Source organism: Callionymus lyra, chromosome 13 (assembly GCF_982586985.1).
Source record: "Callionymus lyra chromosome 13, fCalLyr1.hap1.1, whole genome shotgun sequence".
Classification (NCBI taxonomy): Eukaryota; Metazoa; Chordata; class Actinopteri; order Syngnathiformes; family Callionymidae; genus Callionymus; species Callionymus lyra.
In genome coordinates, this window is record NC_141830.1 from 20,394,013 (window position 1) to 20,404,390 (window position 10,378).

General features: G+C 41.6%; 2 protein-coding genes across 2 annotated transcripts; one reads left to right on the forward strand and one right to left on the reverse strand.

Annotated features, from left to right (window-relative positions):
* Nucleotides 1-525: 525 nt before the first annotated feature.
* On the forward strand, nt 526-8,038 carry lin9 (lin-9 DREAM MuvB core complex component). The gene is made up of 15 exons (XM_087805483.1): nt 526-622; nt 1,427-1,459; nt 1,552-1,643; nt 1,768-1,881; nt 2,637-2,767; nt 2,968-3,093; nt 3,452-3,609; nt 3,729-3,862; nt 4,744-4,878; nt 5,027-5,128; nt 5,194-5,274; nt 5,337-5,462; nt 5,530-5,712; nt 6,106-6,203; nt 7,436-8,038. The coding sequence occupies exons 1-15, from the start codon at nt 592-594 to the stop codon at nt 7,539-7,541; spliced, it is 1,650 nt and encodes a 549-aa protein (XP_087661609.1). The 5' UTR covers nt 526-591; the 3' UTR covers nt 7,542-8,038.
* Nucleotides 8,039-8,090: 52 nt separating this feature from the next.
* mixl1 (Mix paired-like homeobox) lies at nt 8,091-9,765 on the reverse strand. Its single transcript, XM_087806083.1, has 4 exons — nt 9,688-9,765; nt 9,394-9,605; nt 8,855-8,978; nt 8,091-8,602 (listed from the first exon to the last, which is right to left on the reverse strand). Exons 1-4 carry the CDS (start codon nt 9,761-9,763, stop codon nt 8,091-8,093), a joined length of 924 nt encoding a protein of 307 aa, XP_087662209.1. The 5' UTR covers nt 9,764-9,765.
* Nucleotides 9,766-10,378: the final 613 nt, after the last annotated feature.

Here is a 10,378-nt window from a genome sequence, read left to right on the forward strand (position 1 = left end):
TTAAAGCGGCTCAACAAGTGGTGTCAGTCATGAAGGCAGTGTCATGATGGAGCCCGAAAGAAAAAGCTCAAAACTTGACATTCTTGATCTCGATAAGTACGGGACGATGAATGACGGACGAGGTACAAGGAGCGTAAGTATGGTTTCTCTCATCGTTACAACCTGAGGACAACAGGAGGGACTTGCATGACCCAAAGTGACATGTTTCTGGAGAGAAGCTGCAGCCCCCGCAACCTGACCTCTGCCCGAACTGTATGAAACGGTGCATTGTTTTTAGACGTCCCTGACGGTTTTGCTGTCCCTACTGTGGACTGTTGGCTCTTCTCTGTAACTTTCTGTCGCTCTTGTTTTAGTTTTGTATCGCAGAGAAAAATACTTGAAGATGAAGACGTTTCTGATCCCACTGCCTGAACAAAATGAACTACGAAATGCTGCAATAAACTCACTATCACCCGTAATCGCAACTTTTTTCGTCGACACGTACGAACCACCGGTCGTGACCCGGGGTTCGGTCTCGTCGCCCTCCAGACAGCGTCCCGACCCAGAATGCATTTTGACAACGTCTTTGAAAAGCGGCGCGGCTAATTCAAGATGGCGGAGATGGACCAGCTGTTAGACGAGAGTGAGTAACAACACCGATTCGAGGAGTTTATTTACGCCAAGTTAACGACCCGTCAAAGGTATCGATGGGTCACTTGTTCACAGAACCACCGCCGGAGCTCAAACCCAGTATTTTCGGAGACTCTCTCTGAGTTTTTCCAACATTTTCCAGGGGCTGCAGACACCGGTCTGCTATTAGCACTAGCGGCTAGCGACAGCTTTAGCACAACTGGGTAAACAAATAGCGTTAGCTAGCTGCAGAGCTATCTGCGATTTCATCAATAGTTTCTCTTCGAGATGTGACGTTCCAAATCATTTTTAACACTGTTTCTTAATAAAGCGGTAGATGTGGGTGGATTTTGTGGTGGCTTTGTTTATTGTTCTCTATGGGACTGGCTTTATTTGGCTGAGATTCTGCACAGAATCGAAGCTAAAAATAATGAATTTCATAGATGATTTGTGGTTATTCTGAAAGCAATTGATTGAGAAACGGTTCGCTTGTCTGGCTGTCACCTGGTTGCTGGAGTTGGACGTCATTCCTATTTGTAACTACTAGTTAATATCAACTGCTTTTTACCGGAGGCTTCTGACAGAAAGTTAAGGTGATTCCTCTGGCCTTTAAATTTAAATATTATGATACCTTTAATTATTTATTTTTATTTATCTGCAAGGTTAGGTGTGTTTGTTAAGTTTGCACTAAAATTCGAATCGGAGACTTCCTGAATTTGCGTTTTAACGGTGTTATTACTACATGTTCTATATTATTAAATTGCAAATGAATGCATTCTTTGAAGAGATCTGTAACTATATTTAAAACTTCTTTTAGGCTCCTCAGCGGAGGCTCTGGTCAGTCTGAAAGGTATTGGTTTTCTTCACCTGTTATTTCTTGTATGTTTTCCTTTCTCTTAATTCTTAATTTCCTCTCATCCATCTCTATTGTTGTTCCTGCAGAAGGTAGTTTGTCAAACAGTCTGAATGAAAAGAACAACTTCCCGAGACCTCACAACACCAGGGGTCGACAGTCCTCACTCACAATGGACACGGTGAGCGCCACTATGAAATGGACCGTCTTCCTGAAATGCAGTCTTCGTCAGTGTTGACGTTTTAACTGCGACTTTTCTCTTCATAAAGGAAGTTACAATGATAAGGGTTTCATCCTGTTTTCAGCCCACCAGAAGCTCCAAGAGGAGTCGATTGTTACGTGAGGAAGATGAATCGCCACAACAGCGCCTCTCCTCCAGATCTCCCAGAAGGAGTCAGAGGGTCAACACCACGCCTCAGGTTAGATTCAGGCATTATTCTTTTTTTTTTTTCCAAAACCAAGATAAAAGAGGTTGAAATTAATCTAAATATTAAGTTTTAAAGTAGTAGTTCACCCAAACTTTTTCTACTTACCCTCATGTCGACAAATGTTGATTATCTTCAAAATAATCTGTCCTTTTTAGAGTTCTAGACAAAAATGTTTGTTCATTTTAGTGTAGCGACTGGAGCTCAGTTGTCTTCGTCTTCATCTTCGTCCAGAAAGACACTTAAAAACATCCAAATACCTCCATACTGCTCGTCTGTAACATCCATCTTGGATTGAAGCTTCGACATGAATTTTAAGCATGTTTTTAGCAGCAGGGAAATAATGCGAGCGCTTCCAGTCTTGTTTCTACAGGGGAATCGCTAGAGGTATTGACGTGGGATATTGGCCTAGCAGTGTCACTAAAACGATGAAGACCACTGAGCTTCAGTCGCTACATTAAATTGAAGAAAAATGTTTGTCTTTCACTCTCAAAAGAACAGATTACTCTGAAAATAATCAACATGAGGGTGAGAAGATCATGAGTATAGTTTTGGGTTAACTATCACTTTGACTCTTTTCAAGACTGGTGTAAGAAACTGGTTCACTTCAGTGCTGGCAACATGTGCTGGATTTTATTTGAATGTTTGATCTCCTCCTCGCATGTGTCACCCAAGTATTTGTTGTCTGTCTTAAAATCTTGTAGCGGCTCTTAAAATGTAACTGACTGAAGTGTGTTTCTCTTTTGCAGAAATTTACAAACGTCTTGACACCAGATAAAAGGGCATCGCAGAAAATTGGGCTGAGATTAAGAAATCTCCTTAAACTCCCAAAAGCTCATAAATGGTGCATCTATGAATGGTTCTATTCCAATATTGACAAGTAAGTATCTGATGTACATCTGTGGGATCATTGTTACATAAGCAGGGAGATGAAGAGATGATAAAGGATTTCTTACACTGATGTATAAACAAAGCTACACACTCGCTCTGCAGGACGTCATGATGAGATCAAATGATGAAGTGATCGACATCGTTAGATTGTTGATCCTTGATTTCATTACTTTTGACTTTCTCTTGCAGGCCTCTGTTCGAGGGTGACAACGAGTTCTGTCTTTGTCTTAAGGAGTCTTTTCCAAACTTAAAGACCAGAAAGTTGACGAGAGTTGAGTGGGGGACCATCAGGAGACTCATGGGGAAACCCAGACGGTAAACTGCACCAGCGGCCATTTTCAATAACTACGTCCACTTAAAGTGACAGTTCACAAAATTCAAACCTCACTCATGTTCTACTAATCCCTTGTGCTGACTAATGTTGATTATCTTCAGAGTAATCTGTTCTTTTTTAGAGTTGTAGACAAAAATGTTTGTTTATTTTAATATAGTGACAAGCTCAGTTGTCTTTGTCTTCATCTTTGTCCAAAAAATGAGTTTGAATATTGGGTGAACTAACACTTTAAATTATGAAATACAACCACATGAATATTATGTTGGAATAGCCGAACTGGATCTTCAGTGTCGATGATGGTGACATGGCTCTTGTATCAACATGAGTTTTTCTCTGCAGGTGTTCATCAGCTTTCTTCGCTGAGGAGCGAACAGCTCTGAGGCAGAAGAGACAGAAAATACGTTTGCTGCAACAAAGAAAACTTTCTGACATGTCGACTTGCAAGGATCTTCCAGATGAAATCCCTCTTCCACTCATCATTGGAACCAAAGTCACAGGTACTGAAGGCAGACTAGAGTCCCTGGCTTCATCAACGAATCCATTATCATTAATTTTAAATGTATGTTTCATTTTTTCAAATTAAATTGAATAAAGCTTTTTTTTTGTTCTCCGCCAGCTCGCCTCCGAGGTGTCCACGACGGCTTGTTCACGGGTCAGATCGATGCTGTTGACACGAGTGCTGCGACATACAGAGTCACCTTTGATCGCAATGGACTAGGAACTCACACAGTGCCTGACTATGAAGTTCTGGTGAGACCAATGTTGTCGTCTGTAATTCACTGTCTTTATTCTGAACATTTACTTTCCAACCCTCGTGTGGTCTCTGGGTCATAAGGGTATAAAAAATGTTGATCTTAAACATTTTAATTCCAAAATGTCTGTTGAATTTTGTTTTCAAATAATTTAATTTGAAGAAATCTGAATTTATTTATTTTTTTATCGATTTTCTTTTCTTCCACAAAGAGTATGCGACGATCTCGGTAGTATCTCGCTCCTGTTTTTGGGATCTGGTCTAGTGTCACTAGTTTACCAATATTTATATTATAAATTTAAGACTACAATTAAAAAAAAAAAAAGATTTTTTTTTAAATTGTTTAAAAAAGTCATATTAAGCTCTATTTGTCCAATAAGAAAAATATTATTAATATTATTAAAATAATAATACATTTATTTTGAAAATATTCAAGTTGTAAAAAAAATTAATCTTTAGATAGATGGAACTATAGACATATTTGAATTCAATAAAAACTAATTCAATCTTTTAATATAAAAAATTCAGTCCCAAAAATATTTTTTTAATTCCAAAATATCAACATTTCAATAGAACAATTCAAAGTTCAATATTTTAAATGTTAAATTCAACATTTGTCACTGATATACTTACATATATATATATATCGTTCATGCCATTTTATTATGTGTGTGACTTGATCATCTTTCATCAAAAACCAAAATAATTGCTCAGATTACTATTTACTATTATTATTATTATATAGTTGTCATTCTGATGTGGTGACTCAAGTCAGCCACGCGATGGCGCCATACACGGAACCATCGCTCTTCATGCTCTGAAAACCTCTCTGCGAGTGACTTTCATTTGTCTCGTTTCTCATTCACGTTGCTTTTTGCAGAGCAACGAGCCCAACGAGACGATGCACATCTCAGCGTTTGCACAGAAGCACCGGACCGTCCATTACAAATACGTACAGAACCTCATGACTCCACCCAGAGGGCCGTACCCGACCGCCACCACTCCAGTCCTCATGGTACTGGACTGCTTTGAAGCCACTTGTCAGATCTGTTACTGAGCCTGAAGTACTTTATTAGCTCTTCTCAATCCTTGGTTATAGTCTGTTATTAAGATCTTCATTCTCTTCTGACAAGTTCTACCGAGTCACTCCTTCTCTTCTTCAGGACAACGACAATCTGCTCAACCAGTCGCCCTGGAGCAACAAACTGCCGGGCAGTGATGGAGAAACTCTCGGAGGATTTCCTGTCAAGTTCCTGGTCCAAGTGGTAAATGAAACCATATATTTACATGACGTGTTGAGTGTTTGAGACACGTTTTGTTTCATCTTTAGACCAGATTATCAAAGATACTCATGATCAAGAAGGAACACGTCAAGCACTTACGGGAGATGAACACGGAAGCAGAGAAGATGGTGCGTAGATGAAATCTTTCATCAGCTCGTCCTGGTTTGTTTATGTAATCTTGTGGTTGTAGAAGTCGTACGCCATCCCCATCGACCTGGACTTGCAGAAGCGCTACGCCACCACAGTGCTGGACCTGGAGCAACTCAACAAAGACCTCAACAAAGTTCTTCATGACGTCCAGCAGTTCTGCTGCGAGGTAGGTCTGCCCGCACCAACACTTTATCCTTCCACATGTTCTGAGCAACACGTGACGCACTTTTCAGCTGGCACCGGATCAGGGCATGGTCCCATGTGACCATCCAACCGAGCTGCGGCGACACTGCGAGGACGAAGCCCAGCAGATGGTGCAGATGACAAACTGCCTGAACAAAGGAGAACCGAGTGTGAGGAACCCTGGACTCACTCAACTCATCTCTCGCCTCACGGCTCTGCTGTTCCAGATCAAGGTAGAGTCTTTGATGATGATGATGAAGATGATGTGGATCATGGTGATTAAGATGATGGTGAAGATGATGGAGATGATGAAGAAGATGGTGATGGTCAGGATGAAGACGATTGTGCTGATTAAGATGATGAAGATGATGATGAAAATGGTGAAGATGATGATGAAGATGATTGTTATGAAAAAGATGGTGGTGATGATGAATATGATGATGAAGATGGTGATGATGAAGATGATTGTGATGATGAGGAGGATGAAGATGGTGATGATGATAAAGATGATTAGGATGAAGAAGATGATGGTGATGATGATGAAGATGATTATGATGATGGTGATGATGATGAAGATGATTCTTGTAGTCTCTAACGCTCTTGACTTTGGTCTTTTGTTCTGCTAGTGTTTGGCTGACGGAGGAGACCTGAATTCCTTTGAGTTTAAATCGCTGACAGACTCACTCAATGACATCAAAGCATCAATCGATCCCTCCAACCTCAGGTACCATCCTATCATAGAACTACCTGCGCCAAGAAGGTCACGTGATTTCCAGCGTTTGTCCATAACATGATTCATGCATTTAAGAACATGTTATGATGCATGTTTCAGGTTAACATCTGGTCCATTAATCTATTGAAGGATTGTCACCTGCTGCTTTTTTAGTGCTGTGTGTTGATGAAGCTTCATGAAACAGTGTCATGTTGTTCATAGGTCAGTAGGTGGTCCCATCACTTTAAAAATGATGTTTCATTAGAACACTTGTTAAAAACAAATGGTGAAGAGACGCCATCTAGTGGACTCTGAAGATAATGACACTGTTTCATGAATCTTCATCAACACATCACTAGGAATAACTGAACCTTGAAAAATAGTTAGTTTTTAAAAAACTGAATATTTATTATTTTATGAGATTCACTCATAACTAAGTTGTTATCTTGGCATGTGATACTTTTCCTGCACAGCTGGGTGAGCAAACCAAACGCACCTTCACTAGAAACCAAGTCCTCCCTGTTTCAAAGTTGCTTCTGAATAAATATTCAGGTTTTTAACAAACTACAATCTAGCAAATGGTAGAAATATGAAGGTAGTACTTTCTACACAGTGAACTCTGCTGTCAATCATGTCAGAATATAAATAAAAAAATGATTTATTTATTTCTCAATAATGTCTTTTATTGTGGCTGAAAATGTATAAATCGCTGCATCACGATAAGATCTCGTAAACATTATAATACAGAGTCGGGGCTCGATCCCGGGGGGTTTGGGTTCAGAACCATGAGGGTTCAACTTTATTCTTGGCCACGACTTCTCTTTTTTTTGGACAACGTCATGCAAGTTCAACTTATTATTATTATTATTATTATTGTCACTAAAATGGTTTATAATTGGATTTAAAACAAGGATTTTATCCTGGATTTTCAACCGTTAGTTATTTGTCTGAGTTAAGTCGAGTCTCACTAGTAAACATTTTCCTTTTAGAGTAAATAAATACTTGTTGTTGACTAAACCAACCAAACATACAGAAATGTTTGACGTTGTTTTATTTTCAACTTCAATAACATGTTGAAATCACCATTTCAATATTATTTTAACTTGTGTCAAGACATGAACTTTCCAAATCTCCTTTCGCGTTTCTTTCTGTTGAAGATTGTGTTCGAGCTCAATGAGAATCATCAATAGAAAACAATGAGAAGGTCATCGAAGGTAGAAACTGACTCAACTGTGTGTCTGCAGCTGCTTCCAGAACAACGTGGAGATCCATGTGGGTCACATCCAGAGTGGACTCAGTCAGCTCGGGAACCTGCACGCCTTCGCCGCCAACAACACCAACGCAGTCTAAGTACCAGAGTCCACACACGCACACGCACACACACGAGTGCAGAGAAACACCACCGTTGCTCGTTCTGTGGAGTGTTGATGGTGGAGGTCGTGACCTCCGGCGCTGATGTTATTGGCCGTTTGTTCCACACGTTGACCTGCAGCTTTTATAGAACATATTTATTTATTTTTTGAGTAGTTGTTCATGGCCGTGAGACGATGTTTGGCTTGTTCTGTCCGAGGCCGTGATGTTCCACTGAAGGTTCCGCTTTTATAAAAGTCTTTATTGTAGATAATTGTATAATATCTCTGATTGTGTGTGTGTGTGCGCGCTGATGTGTCTTTTGTAATTTTGTGTGCACTGAAGAAGAGATTTTGGTATTTTTATAACTCTGGTCGTTTTAAAATCATCCGTGTTAGAACCAGAACATTTGAACCATCCACCACGAGATCTGTTTTGTAAACATGGCGTGAATAGAAATGTTTGACTTTTATATTAAACTTAATATTGCAAAGCGTCATATTTAGTCTTTATTCACATTTTTACAATAAATAGACAAACGTACACGAATCACATGAAGCCGTTGAATCCCGCCATGGCCTCATTCTCCCAGTCCGAGTCCGAGTCGGTGAAGTCCTGCGCCTCGGGTCCGTGGTCCGGAGAGAACGGGTCGAACCTCACCGGAGGGAACTGGATCTGACCGTCTTTGGGCGACGAGCGGCTGAAGCCGCCGTGCGTGGGGATGGGCGGGATTACCACCTTCATCTCCGGGCCGATGGTCTTGTTGGGCGGGAAGTTGTCGTACTCCACCAGAACCTTGGCGCTCTGGTTCTGGACCTTGTGCTGGGGCTCGCTGTGTCGCGGGTAGAGGTGGGCGTTGGGCACGTTGACGCTGAGCTCGCGGCGCTGCACGTGCTCCGGCTTCAGGTCCTTGTCGTAGATGCAGGAGACGAAGCCGCCGTGTTTGGCCGCGACGCCGGTCCTGTGCGGGTCGCCGGCACTCGGGATCACCGGCGGTCTGAAGCCGTCTTCACGTCCAAAACCACCGAGATGATGAGACTCAACGAGACTCTTCTCGTAACCTGAGGAACAAGAGAAGTTTAATGTTTGCTCACTTTGTTACATGATCTAAATCTCAACAGTTTAAACTAGAGATGTGTCGGTGAAGCTTCATGAAACCCTGTCATGTTGTTCAAAGGTCAGTAGGTGGCGTCATCACTTTAAAAATGATGTTCAATTGGAACACTTGTTCAAAACGAATAGTGCAGATAATGTTTAATGAAGCTTCATCGACACATCACTAGTTAAAAAGTCAACTAGCTGCTAAAACCCACCTTTCTCCGGGCCCATCCGGCTCTGGAGCGGATTGAAGGAGTTGGTCTGAGACCCAGAGACCTTCAGGGACACCGACGATCCGACCTGCCGACGGGATTTTGCTCTCCTGTTCTGGAACCAGACCTGAAGAGACGACGAGAAATATCAGTTTCAGAACCTGGCGATCCATAAAACCACTCGAGTGACAAACTACATTTAACAGGGTTTTTTTTTTTTTAATCGGAAAATGAATTTTGAGCCAAATTAAATCAAGATATTAAAACGTGTGACCTTCTTCTCACGTATGTTGTAAACAAACTCTGACGCAAAAAAACCAATATGTTGCGTTTACAACAAGTTTGATTTTGATGCGGGTTTTATGACTATGCGGTTACGCTACTCCGACACTGGGGGGCGCCCTGAGACTAAATCTCCAAGCTTACATTTTAAATAAAGATACCCGGGAGGAGACATTATTTATCCATCAGCACTAACACATCCATGTAAAACAATCAAATAAATCTATAAATACATGAACAAATCCAAGAGCGGGTCTCACCTGGATCCTGGACTCGGGCAGACCGGTCAGAGCCTCCAGTCTCTCCCGCAGGTAAATGTCCGGATACTTGGTGTCCGAGTAAACTTTCTCCAGGACCTCGATCTGCTGCTGCGTGAAGTTGGTTCTCTTCCTCCTGTGGGTCAGGATCGCCACGCACTTGTCCACGCCCGGCGCGGAGTTGAAGTAGTTGTTCACGTCCAAAGCTCGAAAACCTTGAAATAATTTAAAAAAACAACAACGTTATGTCAAGGGTCCGGGCGCGGAGTCGACGCATGCGCAGTGTCCTCCACCTACCTGCGGCGGGAGCCATGTGTGCGGGTCCCTCGTGGAACATGTGGAAGTGGTTCAGATCCCCGTGCACGGCAGACATGGTGGTGGTGGTGCTGAGGGTCTCAGGGGGACGAGTGAGGTTCTCGAGGCATCGGCTCGAGCTTATAAGTGCTGCGGGATCAAAGGTCAAGGTGTGAAGCGGCGGCTGGCGCTGCCGCGACCCTTCAGCAACATCAGACGCCCGAGGTGTCGCGGAGTCACACCTGCGACCCCGCGGAGCGTTTAATGGAATCGTCCAACTCAATACACATCGACAGGGAAAACATTTATCCTCTTGGGAGTGAATGAAGCGGCGGTTAATGGACGTGTTGCCTTCAAAGACGCCTCGGAATCTCCCGTTTCCTCAGTGAACGGTTCAACAACATCCTGGAGCACAGATGTTAACTAGAAGTTCTCTCTGAAAACTTGTTCAAGTCACGTTCAAAGGACTGGATTTGCAAAGACAAGTAGTAAAGAATTTATTTAATTCCAGAAACTGTTTATTTTTTAAACCACTTTTTACTTAAACTAAATTTTGAGATAAAATGAGTTCACGCTTTAAAAATGTTTTTTATTGAAGTTCAATTGTACAGTAACTAAAATAAAATGTGTAATTATTATTTAAACATTTACTTAAAGTTACTGTACAATTGATCATCAATAAAAAAAACATTTA